Source organism: Mobula birostris, chromosome 26, assembly GCF_030028105.1.
Source record: "Mobula birostris isolate sMobBir1 chromosome 26, sMobBir1.hap1, whole genome shotgun sequence".
NCBI lineage: Eukaryota > Metazoa > Chordata > Chondrichthyes > Myliobatiformes > Myliobatidae > Mobula > Mobula birostris.
Window position 1 is genome coordinate 33,546,705 of NC_092395.1, and position 22,870 is coordinate 33,569,574.

The following is a 22,870-nucleotide window of genomic DNA, read 5'->3' on the forward strand; positions in this document are numbered from 1 at the left end:
AGACAGAATCAGCATTAATATTGCATATAGATTCAGAAAAAACATGGCAAAAGCATGAGTTACACCGTGCTTAATTACAGGAGCAACTATACCTGCAACTCATTACAGCACCCCTACAGTAATTACCGTTTACATCAGTGTTGCGAGGTTCTGGATTCAAGTTTTGCTCTTGAGAGAACTCAAAAATCTAGGTTGATTCATGAATATACTCCTGACAGAGTTGCACTACCAGAAGTTTAGTTTTTGTTGAAGACAAAATACGAAGTGTTAACTTGAAATCCTGCTTGCTCTCTTTGGGTGAATACAAAATAAAGTCCCATGGCACGATTTCAAAGACAAAGATGACTCCTGGTGTCCTGCCTAAGTTTTATTGTACAATCAATATAAGTAGTAAAAAAATTACCTGTTTATTATATTACTGTCTATGAGAGCTTGTGTGCACCAATTATTATTACATCTCTTGAATTTTAGCTGTGATTATACTTCATAACTACTCCATTGACAATTAGTAAATCTGCAATAACAGGAGTCTGAAAATAAACTTTATTTCTTTTTCAGTTACATCCTTGCACAAATCTCAATAAGTGAAACTTCAGATAAGTTTGTCAAAGCATCACCAAAACTGTGGCAGATAACTTCCAAAGCAAAAGCGGCCAGTGAGTGAGTGGGCCAGTGAAGGAGTGCAGCTTTGAGGCTTTGACTCGAGAGGCTTCGACCAGAAGAGGCAGAGGACGAGCTTGCTTGCAGTTAGTCTTTACAATGTCTCCTGAGATGGTGATGTGTCTCTCATGTGAGATGTGGCAGTCTTGGGGGAACGCCCCTCTCCCATAGAGTCACGACTGCCAGAAGTGCATACGGCTAGGCGATCTGGAAGACCATGTAAGGAATCTGGAGCAGCACCTGGATGACCTTCGACTCATAAGGGAGAATGAGGCAGTCATAGATGAGAGCTACAGGCAGGTAGTCACACCTAGGCTGTCGGAAGCAGGTCATTGGGTGACAGTCAGAGGGGGGAAGGCGAAGGTGAGCAGACAGGTAGTGCAGAGCACCCCTGTAGCCATTCCCCTGAATAATAAGTTTACCGTCCTGGATACTGTTGGTGGGGACGACCGACCAGGTGTGAGCCACGGTGGCAGGGCCTCCGGCACTGAGTCTGACCCGGCGGTGCAGAAGGGTGGGACGGAGGAGAGGAGAGCTGCTGTCATTGGAGACTCTATAGTCAGGGGAGCAGACAGGACATTTTGTGGACGTGAGAAGGACACCCGCATGGTTTGTTTCCTCCCGGGTGCCAGGATCCAGGATGACTCTGACCGGGTGCACGACATCCTGGTATGAGAGGGAAAGCAACCAGAAGTCGTGATACATGTTGGGACCAACGACATAGGCAGGAAGAGGGATGAGGTCCTGAAGTGTGAGTTTCAGGAACTAGGCAGAAGGCTGAAGAACAGGACCTCAAGGGTGGCGTTCTCAGGATTGCTGCCAGTGCTACGTGACAGTGATGGTAAGAATTGAAAGTGATGGCAGTTGAATGCGTGGCTGAGGAGTTGGTGCAGGGAGCAGGGTTTTGAATTTTTGGATCATTGGGATCTTTTCTGGGGAAGGTGGGACCTGTACAGATTGGATGGGTTGCACCTGAACTCGAGGGAGAGCAATATCCCTGCAGGTAGGTTTGCTAGCATGGTTTGGGAGGGTTTAAACTAATTTGTGAGGGGGATGAGACCCGGAGCAATAGAGCGGTGAAAGAAGTGCATGGAGTAAAGCCAGATCTAACATATAGAGAGGCTTTGAGGAAAGAGAAGCAGAATAAACGGTGTAAAGACAGTAAGGTAGAAGGGCTGAAATGTGTGTACCTCAATGCAAGAAGCAGCAGGAACAAAGGTGATGAACTGAGAGCTTGGATACATACATGGAATTATGATGTAGTGGCCATTACAGAGACTTGGCTGGCACCAGGACAGGAATGGATTCTCAATATCCCTGGATTTCAGTGCTTTAAAAGGGATAGAGAGGGCGGGAAAAGGGAAGGAGGGGTGGCATTACTGGTCAGGAATACTACTACAGCTACACAAAGGGTGGGTAATGTAGCAGGATCCTCTTTTGAGTCAGTATGGGTGGAAGTCAGGAACAGGAAGGGAGCAGTTACTCTATTGGGAGTATTCTATAGGCCCCCTAATAGCAGCAGAGATACAGAGGAGCAGATTGGGAGGCAGATTTTGGAAAGGTGCAAAAATAACAGGGTTGTTATCGCGGGTGACTTTAACTTCCCTAATATTGATTGGCACCTGATTAGTTCCAAGGGTTTAGATGGGGCAGAGTTTGTTAAGTGTGTCCAGGACGGATTCCTGTCACAGTATGTGGACAGGCCGACCGGGGGAATGCCATACTAGATCTAGTACTAGGTAATGAACCGGGTCAGGTCACAGATCTCTCAGTGGGTGAGCATCTGGGGGACAGTAACCAACGCTCCCTGACCTTTAGCATTATCATAGAAAAGGATAGAATCAGAAAGGACAGGAAAATTTTTAATTGAGGAAGGGCAAATTATGAAGCTATAAGGCTAGAACTTGCTGGGTGTGAATTGGGATGATGTTCTTGCAGGGAAATGTACTATGGACATGTGGTCGATGTTTAGAGATCTCTTGCGGGATGTTAGGGATAAATTTGTCCCGGTGAGGAAGATAAAGAATGGTAGGGTGACGGAACCATGGGTGACAAGTGAGGTGGAAAATCTAGTCAGGTGGAAGAAGGCAGCATACATGAGGTTTAGGAAGCAGGGATCAGATGGGTCTATTGAGGAATATAGGGAAGCAAGAAAGGAGCTTAAGAAGGGGCTGAGAAGAGCAAGAAGGAAGCATGAGAAGGCCTTGGCGAGTAGGGTAAAGGAAAACTCCGAGACATTCTTCAATCATGTGAAGAAAAAAAGTTTGACAGGAGTGAAGGTAGGACCCATTAGAGATAAAGGTGAAAAGATGTGCCTGGAGGCTGTGGAAGTGAGCGAGGTCCTCAATGAATACTTCTCTTCGGTATTCAGCAATGAGAGGGAACTTGATGATGGTGAGGACAATATGAGTGAGGTTGATGTTCTGGAGCATATTGATATTAAGGGAGAGGAGGTGTTGGAGTTGTTAAAATAGATTAGGATGGATAAGTCCCTGGGGCCTGACAGAATATTCCCCAGGCTGCTCCACGTGGCGAGGGAAGAGATTGCTGAGCCTCTGGCTAGGATCTTTATGTCCTCGTTGTCCACGGGAATGGTATCGGAGGATTGGAGGGAGGCGATTGTTGTCCCCTTGTTCAAAAAAGGTAGAAGGGATAGTCCGGGTAATTATTGGCCAGTGAGCCTTACATCTGTGGTGGGAAAGCTGTTGGAAAAGAGAGATAGGATCTCTGGGCATTTAGAGAATCATGCTCTGATCAGGGACAGTCAGCATGGCTTTGGCAGATCGTGTCTAACAAGCCTGATAGAGTTCTTTGAGGAGGTGACCAGGCATATAGATGAGGGTAGTGCAGTGGATGTGATCTATATGGATTTTAGTAAGGCATTTGACAAGGTTCCACATGGTAGGCTTATTCAGAAAGTCAGAACGCATAGGATCCAGGGAGGTTTGGCCAGGTGGATTCAGAATTGGCTTGCCTGCAGAAGGCAGAGGGTTGTGGTGGAGGGAGTATGTTCAGATTGGAGGATTGTGACTAGTGGTGTCCCACAAGGATCTGTTCTGGGACCTCTACTTTTCGTGATTTTTATTAACAACCTGGATGTGGGGGTAGAAGGGTGGGTTGGCAAGTTTGCAGATGACACAAAGGTTGGTGGTGTTGTAGATAGTGTAGAGGATTATCAAAGATTGCAGAGGGACATTGATAGGATGCAGAAGTGGGCTGAGAAGTGGCACATGGAGTTCAACCCGGAGAAGTGTGAGGTGGTACACTTTGGAAGGACAAACTCTAAGGCAGAGTACAAAATAAATGGCAGGATACTTGGTAGTGTGGAGGAGCAGAGGGATCTGGGGGTACATGTCCACAGATCCCTGAAAGTTGCCTCACAGGTGGATAGGGTAGTTAAGAAAGCTTATGGGGTGTTAGCTTTCATAAGTCGAGGGATAGAGTTTAAGAGTCGTGGGGTAATGATGCAGCTCTATAAAACTCTGGTTAGGCCACACTTGGAGTACTGTATCCAGTTCTGGTCGCCTCACTATAGGAAGGATGTGAAAGCACTGAAAGGGTACAGAGGAGATTTACCAGGACGCTGCCTGGTTTAGAGAGTATGCATTATGATCAGTGATTAAGGGAGCTAGGGCTTTACTCTTTGAAGAGAAGGAGGATGAGAGGAGACATGATAGGGGTGTACAAGATAATAAGAGGAATAGATAGAGTGGATAGCCAGCACCTCTTCCCCAGGGCACCACTGCTCAATACAAGAGGACATGGCTTTAAGGTAAGGGGTGGGAAGTTCAAGGGGGATGTTAGAGGAAGGTTTTTTACTCAGAGAGTGGATGGTGCGTGGAATGCACTGCCTGAGTCAGTGGTGGAGGCAGATACACTAGTGAAGTTTAAGAGACTACTAGACAGGTATATGGAGGAATTTAAGGTGGGGGCTTATATGGAAGGCAGGGTTTGAGGGTCGGCACAACATTGTGGGCCAAAGGGCCTGTACTGTGCTGTACTATTCTATGTTCTAAAAGAGTGATGAATTTGGGAACAGCACCAAGTGCTGGAGGAACACAGCTGGCCAAGCAGCACCTACAGACGAAAATGGATGTTAACCGTCCAGTCCTCTCCATAGATACTGCTCGATTCACTAAGTTCCTCCAGCACTTTGTGCATTGCTCCAGATTTCACCATCTGCAGTCGGTCATCGAGAATTTGGGAATACTTGTGCCTCAACTCCAAAAGGCACCAATCTCATTAGTCACCCTTCCACACCATGGGCAAAATGCAAGGAGTAATTCATTTTGCAGATATTTAGTTTTGATTTAGATACTCTCTGACCACTGTGTACATGACAACCATGCCTAATCACCATTCAACTCAGTAGTGGTCACCAGAAAATTTGGAAAAATTGGGGGTTCCATTTACATCCATTCCACAGATGATGCAATCTATCCAAATTCACTTATGAATTACAACCAAATGGATAAGAAAACTGAAGACAACAACAAAATAACACTCTTACATTTGATCCCGCACATTGTTGGCACAAGCACCTTCCTTGAGATTTGGAGCACATAATCCAGCCTGACAATCTAAAGCAGTACCGAGGGAATGCTGTCTTGCAAGAGAAATATCTTCCATGTGAGTGATTAAACCAAGGCCCATTCTTTGTGAAGTAGATGCAAAATATTCCTTGGCTCTATGCCCTGGCCAACATCCTTAATTAACATTACCAAAAACACTAAGTTACTTTGTATCTATTTATAGGACCTGATGTGAAAGCTTCCCTACATCAAAGAAGAATACAACACAAAAGTTCTTAACTTGCTGCTAAATTCCCTAGGACAAGATCACAATAGGAATAAAATAAATGCTTGCTCTTTTTCTTGATTTTGTGAAAGGTTACATTACAGACCAGTGTATGGAATTCATCCAAATGTATATTGATCTATATATTCAGGTTATTAATATTAATGGACTCTGGTAAACTTTGCTTTCTTCAATCAGGCAAACCAGGAGTCAGCAGTCAAATCACCTCAACCAAACTATAATTCAGTTCAATCTTGCATCAAATGTTTTACAGTCAGAGTAGTACAGCACAGAAATAGGCCCTTCAGCCCATCTAGTCCATGCTGAAACCATTTAAATTGCCTACTCCCATCATCCTGCACCAGGACCATAGCCCTCCATATCCCTACTATCCATATACCCACCCAAATTCCTCTTAAATGTTGAAATCAAGCTCGCATGCACCACTCGTGCTGGCAGGTCATTCCACATTCTCATGACCCTCTGAGTGAAGAAGTTTCCCCTCATGTTCCCCTTAAAGATCTTACCTATCACCCTTAACCCATGGCATCTGGTTGTAGTCCCACCCAACTTCACTGGAAAATGCCTGCTTGCATTTACGCAGCACAATTGGGCCAAAAAAGTTTTTAATTGTTTGTCATTGTTGTATGTTTTCTGAAGATTGCTGGCATAGATCACTGGCCTGTTAGCCCATGTACTTCAAATTTTACTTCAAAGCAATTCATTATTCATTATCCCTTTAATGAGGTATTTTTAATGTTTTGAAATAGTAAGGCCCTGTATAAATAAGACCATAAGCTACAACTTGCACTGCACACAGGCCTACACAGATGAGACCAGCAAATGATACAGTTTGACATTTTAAACAGGGCTTTGTTGGATGGTTTGAAAAATGACATCATTATCCTCATAGAACATAAAACGTGGGCCAATAAGCTGAAAATGCAGCCTTCCATTATTGATTTCCAATTTTCATGCATTGGGTCCAGGCTCAGTAAATATGGACATCATTTTCACAGTGACTTAGCTAAACATCAGCACACAATTACTTTCCATTAAAGCACATTCTCAAAAATCAAGAATCAGAAGAAGCCATTTCTCAAAAAGCGGATTAGCAGGAAGCAATAAGAAAGAGTTGATAACTTGCACAGTGAATGCCAAACTTGAATTTTACAGAGCTGTAGACTGTGGAGTTAGATACTTCCCATGTCTTGAGGAAGTACAACACACTAATAGAGCAGGATCCATGAGGGTATGAAGGGTGGACGGGACATCACTGACACACTAAGTAGGGCACGGCTACTAAGTTTGAGGCACCTGAATCCACAAGTATGTCTCAGACCTAGATGAAATCAGTAGATCTCACTTTCATGGACTTTACAACCATAATATCAACATTTTCTTTTAATCAGCCGTCTTTTTTGTATTTGCACATTGTCTTCTAGTGCACATTGATTGCCTGACCTTGTGCGTAGTTTTCCATTTTTTCCCCCCATTGTATTTCTGTGTAGCTACTGAAAATGAAGTCAGCAAGGCTATGGACCCGTTTTGCAGGGCTTTGAGGTTTATATTGCATGTGTTCCTGAATTCTGATTACTCGCAAGAAAGTGAATCTCAAGGCAGTACATGGTAACATATACAGACTTTTAGAATGATAATAAATCTACTTTCGACTTTGAACTTTCAGACTTACTGACAAAATGCAAATGGACCAAGCTTGTAGAAATACTTGATGTATTCGAATGCATTGTAATGTGTTGGAAGCTTGAGCTTAGACTTCGCTTAACTTTAAGAAGTGTCAGAGTCAGAGTTGTAAAAAGATATGCCACAGAAACAGGCCATTCAGCCCTTTGAGTCCAAGCAGATCATCTCAGAAAACAAGGGACAACAAGTTCAGAGGAACATCTATCATCAGATAAAGTGAGAAATTATTAATGACCTCATGCAAGTAAACAGATGATTTCATGATTCCCAATGTGGCAATCTCAATAAGTGCTTTTAATTGTAATCCTGTCTGGACATTTGAAATCTGGCCAGAATTTCTTACATTTCTTCCACTGATTTTTAAGTCAGAACAGGAATGTAAAAAAAAACCCTTGAGTACATCTCTATTTCTGTAAACAACAGGAAATCTGCAGACGCTGGAAATTCAAGCAACACACATAAAAGTTGCTGGTGAACGCAGCAGGCCAGGCAGCATCTCTAGGAAGAGGTACAGTCGACGTTTCAGGCCGAGACCCTTCGTCAGGACTAACTGAAGGAAGAGCTAGTAAGAGATTTGAAAGTGGGAGGGGGAGGGGGAAAATCCAAAATGATAGGAGAAGACAGGAGGGGGAGGGATGGAGCCAAGAGCTGGACAGTTGATTGGCAAAAGGGGATATGAGAGTATCATGGGACAAGAGGCCCAGGGAGAAAGAAAAGGGGGGGGAACCCAGAGGACGGGCAAGGGGTATAGTCAGAGGGACAGAGGGAGAAAAAGGAGAGAGAGAAAGAATGTGTGTATATAAATAAATAACAGATGGGGTACGAGAGGGAGGTGGGGCATCAGCGGAAGTTAGAGAAATCGATGTTCATGCCATCAGGTTGGAGGCTACCCAGACGGAATATAAGGTGTTGTTCCTCCAACCTGAGTGTGGCTTCATCTTTACAGTAGAGGAGGCCGTGGATAGACCTGTCAGAATGAGAATGGGATGTGGAATTAAAATGTGTGGCCACTGGGAGATCCTGCTTTCTCTGGCGGGCAGAGCGTAGGTGTTCAGCAAAGCGGTCTCCCAGTCTGCGTCGGGTCTCACCAATATATAGAAGGCCACATCGGGAGCACCGGACGCAGAATATCACCCCTGCCGACTCACAGGTGAAGTGTCGCCTCACCTGGAAGGACTGTCTGGGGCCCTGAATGGTGGTAAGGGAGGAAGTGTAAGGGCATGTGTAGCACTTGTTCCGCTTACAAGGATAAGTGCCAGGAGGGAGATCAGTGGGGAGGGATGGGAGGGTACGAATGGACAAGTGAGTCGCGTAGGAAGCGATCCCTACGGAAAGCGGGGGGGGGGGGGGGGAGGAAAGATGTGCTTAGTGGGATCCCGTTGGAGGTGGCGGAAGTTATGGAGAACCGCTTTGGGATCATTTTGGATCTCCCCCTCCCCCTCTCAATCTCTTACTAACTCTTCCTTCAGTTAGTCCTGACGAAGGGTCTCGGCCTGAAACGTCGACTGTACCTCTTCCTAACGATGCTGCCTGGCCTGCTGCATTCACCAGCAACTTTGATCTCTATTTCTGTACCAAGTTTATTAAGGCACAATAAAATTAACCTGTCACCCAGCTGTCAGGGTGACAAAAGGACAGATACAGTGGTCACTTTGTTAGGTACAACCGCTCGTTAATGCAAATATCTAATCAGCCAATCATGTGGCAGCAACTCAATGCATAAAAGCATGCACAGGGACATACATTTAGAATAGAGAAGAGGAGGAATTTCTTAAACCAGAGGGTGTTGACTCTGTGGAATTCATTTCCATTGATGACTGTAGAGACCAAGTCATTGGGTATATTTAAAGCAGAGGTTGATAAGTTCTTGATTAGCAAAGGCAGCAAAGATTAAGAGGAGAAGGCAGGAGAATAGGGTTGAGGAGGATAACAAATTAGCCATGATGAAATTGCAGAGCAGTCTTGATGGGCCAAATGGCCTATTTATTCTCCTATGTCTTAAGCACCAGAAGTTCAATTGTTGTTCAGACCAAACATCAGACAGGGGGAGAAATGTAATCTACGTGACTTTGACCATGGAATGATCGTTGGTGCCATACAGGGTGGTGTGAGTTCTCTCAGTAGCTGTTGACCTCCTTGGATTTACTCACACAACAGTCTTTAGGTTTTACAGATAATGGTACAAAAAACAAAAAACATCCAGTGAGCAGCAATTTTATATGTGAAAATGCCTTATTAATGAGTGGTCAGAGGAGAATAGCCAGGCTACTTCAATCTGACAGGAAGATGGCAGTAACTCAACTAACCACACATTACAACAATGGTGTGCAGAAGCACATGTCTGAACGCACAACACACCGAAGCTCAATGTGGATGGGCTACAGCAGCAGAAGACCATGAACTTACACTCAGTGGCCACCTTATTAGGTAGAGGAGATACCTAACAAAGTGGCCACTGAGTGTATTTGTAGTTTGGGCCTATTGAGCTATCTGGTGCTTTGCTGTCTGAGGGAGTCTGGTGAGGTTTGGAGCAAAGTGTGAAGCCTGGAGGCTTGGAGGCGAAGCGCGAGCCCCTGATCGACTCCTTTGCTTCTCTCCCATTAAAGCATCGAGGGTACAAGCACCTGATTATCTCTATTGCTCTTCTCCGGTTGAGGCGCCGAGGGTGCGAGCCCCTGATTGACTCTATTGCTTCTCTCTGATTGAGGCGCTGAGCAAAGCTGAAGTCGATGAGGATGAGAACGGAGGACGAGTGCATGTTTGGCGTCGTCTGCCTGGTAGCTGCTGTCGGGAGGAAAGCGCAGGAGTCTGGGGATCCACATTGCCAGGATTGATCAGCGAGGCTGTGGATTCACTTTGAGCCTGTGTTCTTGGATTCCGGTTACTCATTTTTGTTCTGCTTGTTTTTGAGTGGTTTGATCAGAGCGATCAGTGTGGTCTGGGCCGTTTTGGCAAAGGAAGGCCCTGCAGCGCTGATGTGAACTAAACCAAATATGACTGGACTCCCAGTTTGACTTTCTACGTGTTGTTCACTTGCTTTTTGCCATTTGCGCAATTCGTTCTTTTTTTTCGCGCGTTGGGTGTTTTTGACGCTTTTTTGAAGGGGTTCCCTGGTGATTCTTTATTTCGCGGCTACCTGCAGGAGGACAAATCTCAGAGCAATATTCCGTATGCATACTTCGATAATAAATGCACTTTGAATCCTTGAATTTTTACAGGGCCTCAAACTGTGTGGCACTTTTTTGTGATATTGCATACTATGAATATTTAGAATGATAACCAAAAAATCACATTCTTTTGATTTTATTTATTAATTGAAGGGTATAAAGGGTATAAAGAAAAACTTGCACATTTCATTAACTTTTTCTAGCTGCGTCCAATTCCTGCTGCGCGACAATGAAGACTATGTGCATGGGAGCATTTCAGTTACTGCTCAGCTGTGTACCAGTGTAGCATAGGGGGTGTGGTAAACCGTGAATATAGGTTGTAAATGGGTTAACTGTCTGGACACGCCCCTCTGCTGACTGCTCCTGTGGCTCCTCCCACAGACCCCTGAATAAAGGCGATTGTGTCACTGCTCCTCCCTCAGTCCAGGGCAGACACAGAATGGACGAGCACCCATTTTACTGCTAATGAAAGCCTTTCAGTATTTACTCTACTTCCAGTCTTTTGGAGTAATCGATAGTGCACCAGGGGGAACAGTGGTTCTTATCTCCTCAGATGCTGTTAACTTGCTGAGTATTTCTGGCATTTGCCACTTTGGATTTCCATTCAGAGGTTTCAACACTATTTAAAACTGGTGGTGGTGCTACTGAAGAGATTGAGTGTCTGATTAAATCAACAGACTATTGGATTAATTCTACACCTTTCCTCCATTTTTCAATTAAAATGGTGAAACAGTCATTGTGCAGGCGGCAGGTGTTTTCAGGCCAGCACACAGAACAGTATCATACAATACAGGCCCTTCGGTCCATGAAATTGTGCTGACCCTTTAACCTACTCCGAGATCAATTTAACCATTCCTTCCCACATAGCCCTCTTCTTTTCTTTCATCTATTTGCCTCCCTAAAAATCTCTTAAATGTTCCTAACATATCTGCCTCTGCCGCCACCCTGGCAGTGCATTCCACACACCCTCCAGTCCCTGGGTAAAAGGAAATCTACCTCTGACATCTTTTTCTCCCAACACCTTGAGGTTATGTTCTGCCACTTGTATTAGACATTTCAGCCCTGGCAGGAGAAAAACGAAAGTCTGACTGTCCACTTAATCTATGTTTCTCATCTTGTACACCTCGATCAAGCCACCTCTCAAGGGACATAATATATTCAAGCATGGAGGAGAGGCTCGAGCCTAGGAACTGCTCCTCAATCCTCTTGAGGGTCAGCCATCTGTAGCTGACACTGTGGGGTGTTCCCATGTTGAAAGTGTTTTCGATTTCTTTCAAAAAGAAGAAAGAATGAGGACCCTTAGGATCAACCAGGGCCTGGTTTTGGATAAGAGAGTCTGTAAGATGTATGATAGTCAGCATCATGTGTAACATTAATGAGCCCAGAGGATCAAAGAGACTTATCCTTGTTCAATTCTCTTAATCTATCACCACATTGTGAAGCACTTATTTTTCCTGGTGTGCTCAATAATGGTCCTCCCTAAGACAACTTGGTCTAATTTTCATCTCAATTCTCTGAAAGGAGAGTTGCACAAGGTATGACGTGATCCTATTTGTGGTTGATATCGATATCCCATTAAGTGCACAAGGGTGGATTGTGCTCATAAGAGACCAGTTGTAGGTCTCAACAGGAGAAATTCTACCAAAGATAGTTGCAATGGATTTCCATTCATGGAAAAAGAATGCAGTTAAAGATACTGCTATGAATCCAAATTTCTAGGTTAGTGTTCCTTAAGTGATGTTTGCAATTCATTATTAAGACAAAAGTCCATGATGTAACTTTGACGCTTCTTCTAACAGTCTTGAATAAGGAATGTAAAGACTGAGGAATAACTTCAATGTTTCTGCATTACTTCAGATACTGAAACTCATACCTGACAAAGGACGGATGTCATCAATCAGCTTTCTCAGCGTGCTCATGAATTCATGGAAGCTCTGTAGAATGTGTTCCCTGTTGGCATGATGCAGTACCTTCTGAGCATCCGAGAACAACCGAGAAACACTGTGGAGAGACAGCAGAAGCATGTCTAACGTAAGTGGTCTACAGTAGATGAAAAGTTGCCAAAGTTACTGATTATAAAATGGTCTCTCTCCTCAGATATGCAAGGGAAACTGACCAATTATTAAGTGCATCTCCTCTCCTTCTGTGACACAGCTGACTGTTAGAATGTGTAGGATCTTTAGTTTTCTTATTCTAGTTCCCATTCATGTGTGAAGTGTCACAATGAACATCACCCTGCTCACTGAACACATTTAAGAACAACACAAGGTGATCTTTTCTCCCTCATCTTGGAAAATATGTTCAAAGAAGGTGCTCATGGACAAAAAACACTTGTTTACACCTTGCAGGTGTATGAACATCCACGTTGGAGCCCCAGCATTCCCTACTTCGTGATTTGTTAACTTAGCAATAATGAAACCCAAGACATTTCTGCTCCATATGGCAAAGCACGGAAATGCTCCATGAGGAGTCTTATTTTCATGGCATTTGTCCAGAGGACAAGAAAACCTTCAACTCTGGCCAACTTCAGAAGTATTTTGCTGCTGCTGTCTGCATCTCACATTGTTAACAGAATTTGTGAGTGATCAAGAGAGGCTAAAGAGGGGGCCCATAACAGTGAGGGTAGGGGAGTGGCATTGAGGGGTACAGAGAGGCAAAAGGACAGTACTGACAAGTGATGCCAACACCTAGGCTACCAGATCCTGAAATGAATATTGTCAAAGCAAGATTGGAAGAGAGAAGATGGGAGAGTTCTAGGTTTCAATACAGCTGATTTCCATTCCAACAATGGCTGAAATCTTACCTACAAGTTATGGACAAGCAGACCAAAAGATCTACTGTTTAAATAGAGGTAAATCACGAATTTGAACAAATACTGGGGAACATGATTAAACAACAGACTACTGATCAAAAATTCAGTTGGTGTAGATCATACAAGCTATCTACAAATCATCTGGCCGGAAAAATCATCATCACAGATACACAACTGGTCCTTAAGTGGTTCCACAATTTTCACCTCCATTGTTATACCTAGAAGCTAATTTCACATATTGGTAACACTATTAATTCAGTTTCTGGCCTCATTTTATAAAGGTAATAAACAAGACTTAACACTTCCAGTTTTTTCTAATTTGCTTACATGATAACTTTTTAGGTCACAAATCTTAAGGCGGGGGGGTGTAATTAGCCTCAGTTCCTTACACTAAATGTGCAACACAGCCATACTTTGTCTTAGAGTTAAAAGTGCACAGCAAGGAAACCACATCACCACATCCACACTGACCGGTGAGCACCCATCTGCAATAACTCCATCTCAGAGGTCCATATGCTTCCATGTACAAGTGATTCAAGAACCCATCCAGAGTCTTTAAGAGGTTGTCAGTTACCCAGTTTCAATCATTTCCTTAAGCACTGTACTCCAGGTAGTTGTCACTCTCTGGATCAAAAATGTCCCCCCCCTGATTGACTTCACCTTTATCCTAAATCTGTGTCTTCTTTTTCATCTACCTCTGGTATAGGGCAAAGCTTCCTGACGCTTACATCTTCTACACTCAGTTTTATCTACCTCAACTATGTCCCTTCTTAATTTCCTCTGCTCCAGGTAGAACACACTAGGCTTCTCTGGTCTCTCATAACCGAATCATTCCATTCCAAGAAACCTCCTGGTGAATCTCTCCTGTACTCTCTGTGGCATAATCGCATCCTTCTATAGTGTAGAGTTCAGAACTGCTCTGACCTGATCAATACGCTTGGTTACCTCTTCAAAAATTCTATCAGCTTGGTCAAACATGAAAAAGCCACATTGGTTGCCTCTGATTAGACCCAGCTGGCCATCTCCAATTATACTCGGTTGTTCTAAGCAATCATTTACCTTGAGTTATACAGTACTTCCGAAATTTGGTTCTGATAAAGTGGGTCCTAACTAAAGGAGTTAATTTCCACTAAAGTTAATGGAAATACATTTCAGAGGGAAAGTACAAGTGTTACGTTAGTCCAGTCTTTTCACACAACTTGGACCTTATTAATGGAAATCTCTTTTCTTTTCTGTTTCCAACTGATGAAATGTGCAACTGGGCAGAGTACTCCAAAATAAATTTAATGAATTCTTGCATGATTTGATCGGGACTTCCTTCAACATGCATTGCACTGATTTGTGTGAGTTAGCACTCGACAATTCCTATCCTGCATGGGTTGGATACAGATACTTCTTTGGTGAAACAGGAGACATAACACCTCTTACATGGATTGGTTGAAATTCCCCACAACTCCTGGAGTTTCTCCTGGTGTAGCATACTGGAAGCAAGGATTGTTAACGTTGCAGATGATTCCTTGTATCCATGGCAGTGTCCCTGCTGATGGTAGTGCTTTGTTTGGAAAATGGCCTATCAAGAGAAACAGGCAAACTGTAATCCCAAATGAAAGCCTAACCCTCCTACTCAATCATAAGGATATCAAGTTTTCTATTTTTGTCAGAAATTGTTAATTAATTCAGGTGTAATAGCAATTATCATTTAACTTTAAAAGAGTTGCAACTACAACACTTCATGTTTGGATGATTTTGGCAAGCTTAACTGTTGATATGCAATCTACTACCATCAAACAGCCTTTAGGAATTAACTCAGAAATAGAGCAAATATTTTATGTTTCCAAGTACTCTGCTGTCAGGAACAAGATTACCATTTCATTCCCTGCACTTGAAGGCAGAATTTCCATTTCATAGAACTGCTGCAGTGCAGAAGGTGGCCAGTCAGCCCACTGAATCTGCACCTGTCTTAATCCTATCAGCTGCATTTCCATGGTGTTTTCTTCACAGTCCTGAAAACTTGTTCTTCACATTATCTCAGAGGCTCCTGTTGATTCCATTTTCACATTTCATACAGGCAATGAGAATGCAAACAGCTAATACTGCTTTGTGTAAGCACGTTTTCTCGTTTCCCACTGTACCTTTTGCCCAAGATATGATATCAATCTCTCTGTATCTGAACCCTCCACTAATGGGAAATCTGCCTATCATCACTACCAACCCTCTATTTACCTTATCTAAACCAGTCCTGATTGTGTACACCTCCCTCAGATCACTTCGTAGTCTGCTCTAAGGAGAGTAACCACAGCTTCTCGAGCCTGGAGCTATAATCTCATACGTTACTTGCAAACGTTGCAGCCAAACACTAATCTAAATTGCAAAAACACCACTTCCCACACGAAATATCGTGATAATCTTTGTCAAAAAATAAAATTAGGTCAAACATATATCTTTAGCTAAAATAATGGTAACTTGCTCAAGGAACAATCAGGCAGCTGGCAGTCTAATATTGATACATGAGGCTAATACAACACAAGAACAGATTCCTTTCAAATTTAGGATAGTGGTGAGTGAAGATATTCTATTGGAATAAAGGTCAGCAAAGAGAAAAACTTAGAACACAGAAGTCTACTTCGAAGGAAGCCCAATAAGCCAAGAGAAATACTTGCCCTCAGGAATTGTGTATTTCTCTGCAACATCTTAAGGCATTGGTCCCATTTCTACAGACAACACTTTTTCATGAGGTTGTACCCTGACAATCAAGTTTCACTGGCAGCTCATGCCAGCTTCACTTTGAAAAGTGAATACTAATATTGTACACAGTATATCCACTGATCAGAGGATATTACACATTCACCTCGCAGCAAGTCTCCAGATGCTTATCGATATAGTGTACATATACCAATATATGTCTCTCCATATATACTAGGTGCCATTAGCCTACATGTACTTAATGAAAGTGACATGAATAATTTTAAAGATTTGTACATCCTGGCAGCAGATCCACCACCAATGGTCAAGCACGTACCAAGATGGGATTGGTATTCTATTAATCCTGCTACCATCTTGCAAGTGTGTCGTAGCATTTATGGTAGTTTGGTTTAGGAAAGCTACAAGAAAAAAAAGCAAAGAAAAACAACAAGAGAAAATCTGCAGATGCTGGAAATCCAAGCAAACACACAAATTACTGGAGGAACTCAACAGGCCAGGCAGCATCTATGAAAGTACAGTCAACGTTTCGGGCTGAGATCCTTCATCAGGACTGGAGAAAAAAAAGATGAGGAGTCAGAGTTAGAAGGTGGGGGGGGGGGGAAGCAAAAAAGAATGGTTTAGGCAGCAAACTATGATGTAGTAGTTTCCTGCAGTCTGATGGAGAACTTTTGACAGGAGTGGCTAATATCCCTCTGTCTTTCCAATAGGAGGGAGCAGGATGATGAGAAGAAAAGGTGGAAAGTATAGGAAGCTCCAAAATTTGGTTTGGCTCATCTTGATATGCAAATTAATCTCACTTCCCAACAGAACTCACTCCCCCTATTACTAGGTTAACCACCTCATTGACAATCAAAATCAAAAGTCATGTACTAGGAATAAAAACGTGTACATTCCCAGAGGTCACCGTGCATGTGTGGAATCTGTACCCAAGTAAAAGTTAAAATCTGCAGAACAGAACTTCAGTAAGAGTTGGGGTCTTCAGCCAAGGACAGGGAACTATAAATGGGTGTAGCTTGGGGTGGGGGGGGAGAAGAGTAGGGGTGGAGGGGGTTAAAGCATTCTCACAAAGCAGCTGCATATTACTTACATTCATGTTGCTCAAACGGTGGGTGGGATTGGCGTACTGAGATTAAGATAAAGAAGAGAAAGAGAGGCCATAATAGCTCAATAACCAGTTGAATCTGCAAAACAAATAGTGCAGAAAGTTATGAATGTTACCACACATTTCAATACTGGCTGCATGCAGAACATTCTATATCACACAAAAATCATCTTTAATAAGCCCAGCACCAATGATCTGTTCAGTTTGACAGCAGAACACAATCACAGCAAACATCATGGATAGATAGCTAATGGTATGAATATATTTAAATTTATCACTACTGAAATGAAGGAATTGCACAGCCAATTTGTTTAACGAACTCTGACAAAGTGTAATATTATAATGACCAAATCTCCTGTTTAGTGCCTCTAAGACCTATACACACTGGAGTTTAAAAGAATGAAGCAAGATCTCATTGAAACCTGTTGAACACAGAAAGGCCTACATAGAGTAGACGTGGAGAGAATATTTCCTATAGTGGGGGAGTCTAGGACCAGGGGACCCAGCCTCAGAATACAACAGTGATGAGAAGAAATTTCCTTAGCCGGAGGGTGGAATACATTACCACAGATTACTGTGAAGAACAACTCATTGGGTATATTTAAAGTAGAGGTTGATAGGTTCTTGATTAGTAAGGGCGTCAAATGTTATGGGGAGGAAGCAAGAGAATGGAGTTGAGAGGCATAATAAAATCAGCCATGATGGAAAGGTGGAGCTAAATGGCCTAATTCTGCTCCTATGTCAAATAGTCTTAATTAGAGGCGCTGACTTGAAGTTAACATTGGCCAGGACACTCCAGACTTCGCTGTGATGGCAAACTCTGGTTAGCATCACAACTTTTTTTAAAAATCAGCCAGTAGGACAAAATCTGTTGTAACCATTCCTCGGGAGAGAGATGAAATTGACTGTTGTTGCTTTTGGAGAGATCCCTGGGAAAGACTGCCCTATACTATAGACCTTAAAACATTATGTGACCACCGTCTATTCTCTATTAGCCCCTGGTGATCGGAATCAGCAGGCAAAATCATATAATGTAATCTGAAGAGCAGATTGTGGGTAGAGAACACTGCTGTACTGAAACCACAGTCCCATCGTTTCTATAAATAACACCATTTGAAGAGAAAACAAGCTACAGCACTGAGAGATGCCTCTGTGGTTCATACATAGATTTTGTACACCAGTCACATATTAAACATGATGGTTTTTGTCATTTTAAAGTAAAACATCGAATAAGGACCTGAAATGGAGTTTTAAGCTGCCTTGTGCAGGGACAGAAACAGCATTCAAGTAGATTCCAAGGCCAGACCATGCCCACAGCACCCCAGTAAAAAGTGTGCAGGTGGCGTTGTGGAGTGGGGAGGAGTGGAAGAGGACCCAGATGATTGGAATGCTCTCTACATCCAAATAAACTCCAACATTTAAGCTTGAATTTCTGATCAGAGGCATTTTAAATGTTATTAGTCCCATTCAACAGCAGAAGAACACTTTTTTCAGTGAACTATATTCATGACAGCAGTGTATTATAACATTGCAAACAGGTGCACAAATTAGAACAAAACTGTCCGTAATTCAGCACTAATTGGTGATCTCATTCAGAAGATACTTGTGCTCCTCCTAGGTTGGCACTGCAGTACATTAATACTGTGAGAATATTGACCACCATGTTTGGCCAAGTTAGACCTGGCAGAGAGAGAGAGCTTGTGGCAGATATCTGGTGTCATAAAATGGAAATAACTTCATTCACAACAATAACATCACAAATAAAATCTTGATGGGGGAAAATCTGCTTTAACTTTACAAGACTGCAATATAATAACAGTTTTAGGAAACACTTCAGCATTACAGTTACTATAAATTCCTCTTTGACAGCCTTTTGTCATTTATGGGTACAGAGTGCATTAGCTTACAAGATAAAATCACTTGCTTGAGATATCATTGCAACAAATGTCACACAGCTCCTTACGTAAAGCACTTCTGCCCCATACGGAAATGTAAACTGCTGACGTGGCACTGAACTAGGAAGCTTACAAGTTAGAATCAAATTCACACGGCTCCTGAGCTAGGGATGAGAAAGTTCAAACAAAATACCCCCTGCCCTACTCACTTTACACTTATGATTGTGAGGCTAAGGACAGTTTCAATGCCATACTTAATTTTGCCGATAACACCAGTGTCATAGGTGGCATCAAAGGTGGTGACGGATCAGCTTATAGGTTGGAGATGGAAAGTCTGGCTGAATGGTGCCACATCAACAACCTTTCACTCAATGTCAGCAAACCCAAAGAGCTTATTATTGACTACAGGAGGAAACCAGAAGTCCATGAGCCAGTCCTCATCAGGGGATCAAAGGTAGAGAGGGTCAGCAACTTTAAATTCCTCGGTGTTAACATTTCAGAGGATCTGTCCTGGGTCCAGCATGTAAGTGCTACAGCAAAGAAAGCACAGCAGCACTTCTACATTCTTAGGAGCTTGCAAAGATTTGGCATGTCATCTAAAACCTGGCAAACTTCCATAGATGCATGGTGGAGAGTATACTGATCGGATGCATCAAAGCCTGTTACTGAGAAACAATACCCTTGAACGGGGAAGCCTACAAAAAGTAGGGGATACAGCCCAGTCCATCATGGGTAAAGCCATCCCTACCATCGAGCACATCTACAAGGAGTGCTATCGAAGGAAAACAGTATCCATCATCAAGAACCCAAACCACCCAGGCCATGCTCTCTTCTCGCTGCTGCCATCAGGAAGGTGGTACAGGAGCCTCAGAAACCACATCACCAAGTTCAGAAACACTTATTACCCCTCAACGATCAGGTTCAACCAAGAAGAGGAGAAAACTTCACTCAACATCACTCACCCCAACACTGAACCATTCCCATATGCTGTGGACTCACTATCTCATGTTTATGATACCTACTGCTCATTTATTTATTATTTTCTCTTTTTGCACTTGCACAGTTTGTTGTTTTTGCATATTGACTGCCTTGTGTGCAGTTTTTCATTGATTCTATAGTGTTTCTTTGTGAATGCCTGCAAGAAAATCAATCTCAGGGTAGTATATGGTGACATTTATGTTCTTTGGTAATAAATTTACTCTGAACTTTGAAATGAAGCGAAACAGCGAGGGAGATTGAAGCATCGAAGTGAATGCGGAGGGGGTCAGTGATGGCTCCCAGAGACAGTCAGCAGCTGGATCATTGCATTTGTGCCCGAATTGGTGTTCCTTCTTTATGGAAGGACTGAATTTGTGTAGCTGTTCTCCTTTCTATGCAGACGAAGAGACGTTTTCCATATTCTGAGGTTTATGTGATTATTGGACTGTACTTTATATTGGTTTCCTTCAGTTTTTTGGTGTTTTCTTTCTTGTGAACAATTGGTGGGTGGGTAATTTGTTAATTTTTTGTGTGTGGGGGGCATTTGGGGGTTCGGTGCTACTGTTGCTGTTCTTTTCTGTGAGTGAGGGGGTCAGGGATTGTTATGTGGCTGTGTTTTGCTGTGGGCGAGGGGAGGATGTTAAGGTCTGTGAGTTTTGTTTCTTTTCTTTTTCATGCTGGCTTTGGGCGGGGGGTGGAATTGATGTCTTTTCTTTCATCGACACCCATGGTCTGTCTTAATCTAATGGCTATCTGGGGAAGACAAATATCAAGAGTTGTATTGTACATACATAGTTTGACAATAAAATGAAGCTTTGATTCTTATTCAGTTGGCCAGCAAAGTATCTGTATGTAGAAAACAAGAAAGGATAGGATTGCTCTTTGTTATGATCTTACCACAATAGACTAGCCTATGAAATGATGATTAATTCAGTGAAGTACTGCTGAACTGGCAGGATACATGGATATGTTCATTAATAACGAGTTGGCAATCAAAGGCGGCAAAACATTCACTAAAACATTTGGTAAAAACGTTCACTAAGCTAGCATTTAATGAAACACATCTTACTATGACCTAGTACTTTAAGTACAAGCATTAGTTGTTTTAAAGCAATACACAGCAAAACCCAAATCAGCTTACTGAATATGAAACTCACAGTCTGCCGTTTCCGATAAGTGAAATTCTTCCAGAGGAGAAGTCTGAGCTGTACCCAGTAGCTCATGTTGATCCTTAAAACTGCACATTAGAAAGCAAAGTTGACCTGTGCTGAAATGAGACAAGGACCATTTAGTTCAAAGCACAGCACGTATCAACACTACATGCTAGAAAACATGGTCGAACTGAAGTACAGTGACATTTAATTTTCACTGTTCAATTTCATTCCTCTCAAGGATATGGATCTCTGCAGCAGCACAGAATTTTATGTTCCTATTCTACAGATCCTGATTGGTTCTGACATTTGGCTCCATGGCCATTAGTTCTTTTGATATTATGGCTCATCCAGAGGCTTCTAGAATCTTTTCCCGGAGATTGCTTACCTGTTAGTCAAAGTCCAGTGTGGCAATGGGCAGCAATGTAACCCAACTAATTTCTGTTCTCAACTTAGGTCACTGCATTAGAATTACCCTTGGGTGTTAATCTGAAGCATCTAATGATCCTCTTCCTGCTTAAACCGTGATCCTGGCACAATCTACACCATGCTGTTCTCACCAGTCCTGTGTCATCATGAAGGGTTGACATGCAACAGATCCCAAAATATGGAGGTAAAAAGGCAATGGAATGCCAGTGAGAGTCCGGAGATGGGGGCCAAATGCCAGGAGCCAGCCCAAAGGCAGAAACTGAGTATGTCAAAGGACTGCCATAGGGCCGAGTTAAGAGCAGATAAAAATGAGAACTCAACACAAGTACAGTCCTGGAGCTCTGGAATCCACCTATTCAGGAGCTGCAGAACTTGCCAGTATCCTAAATACAAAAGCCAAATAGGCAAGCCCAGTCTGCTAAGTAAAAGGATGTTAATTTCATTTATGTACTAATACAAGACTTGAATTAGGCTTAATTCAAGGAACTGAAAAGCTATCACAGGAAACCGCACGCAAGGAAGTGGGTCTTTCTGAGTCAGAAAAAGAATAGAATGACTTTGGGAAATGCAAGATGGTTCTAAGTTCATACTTTGAACTTAAACATATAAGGGAATGTTGTTCCAATTTTGAAATTACAGAAAGTACAGCAGAAAATCTGGGTTTAGAAAAGAGTAAAACACAGATAACTGAAGACATCTTACGGCCTGAAGGCTCAGAGAAAAGCCTCGGCATTTAATTAGTTCCCTTCTTTAAAAAAAAATCTAGAAATTTATCTCGGGCACTGGATAGACAGGAATAGAGTGAAAGGACAATATTTTTATACACATTATTGTAGTGCAGAATCATGGTACGTGGATCAGTTTTATTGCAAGACCAATTCCTTAAGCAAACGAATTTATTCCTATAAGTGATATGGATACTTTGAGCTAATCTACCTAAAAAATTACAGCAAGTTCCAGATCCCCCGTCCCTCTTCCCTCCGGGAGAAGGCTCAGGAGCTTGAAGACTCGTACGGCCAAATTTGGGAACAGCTTCTTTCCAACTGTGATAAGACTGCTGAACGGATCCTGATCTGGATCTGGGCCGTACCCTCCAAATATCCGGACCTGCCTCTTGGTTTTTTGCACTACCTTACTTTCCATTTTCTATTTATGATTTATAATTTAAATTTTTAATATTTACTATCGATGTGTACTCCAGGGAGCGGGAAGTGCAGAATCAAATATCGCTGTGATAACTGTACATTCTAGTATCAATTGTTTGGCGACAATAGCGTATAAAGTATCTACTTTTACATAGCAGTGTCCAAAAATGCAAAGACTACACTTGTGCGATGAGCAGCCTGACATTTAAAAATTCCTATCAAACCAACCACTCAGCGTAGTGTTCAAACTTGTTTTTTTCTGTAATAATTTGTATAGCAATATGTATTATACAAAGCTAATTGATCATCTTTCTTGTCTTAACCCAA

At 42.5% G+C, this 22,870-nt stretch overlaps 1 protein-coding gene across 1 annotated transcript in view; it reads right to left on the reverse strand.

The window, feature by feature from the left end:
* Positions 1–22,870, reverse strand: part of LOC140188391 (phospholipid-transporting ATPase ABCA1-like) — a 210,820-nt gene that overhangs the window by 151,764 nt on the left and 36,186 nt on the right. The window contains exons 2-5 of the mRNA XM_072244622.1: positions 20,976–21,085; positions 16,931–17,024; positions 14,569–14,710; positions 12,202–12,329 (exon numbers count right to left, since the gene is read on the reverse strand). Coding sequence (XP_072100723.1) covers positions 12,202–12,329; positions 14,569–14,710; positions 16,931–17,024; positions 20,976–21,041 — 430 coding nt within the window. The 5' untranslated portion in view covers positions 21,042–21,085. The remainder of the gene's footprint in view (positions 1–12,201; positions 12,330–14,568; positions 14,711–16,930; positions 17,025–20,975; positions 21,086–22,870) is intronic.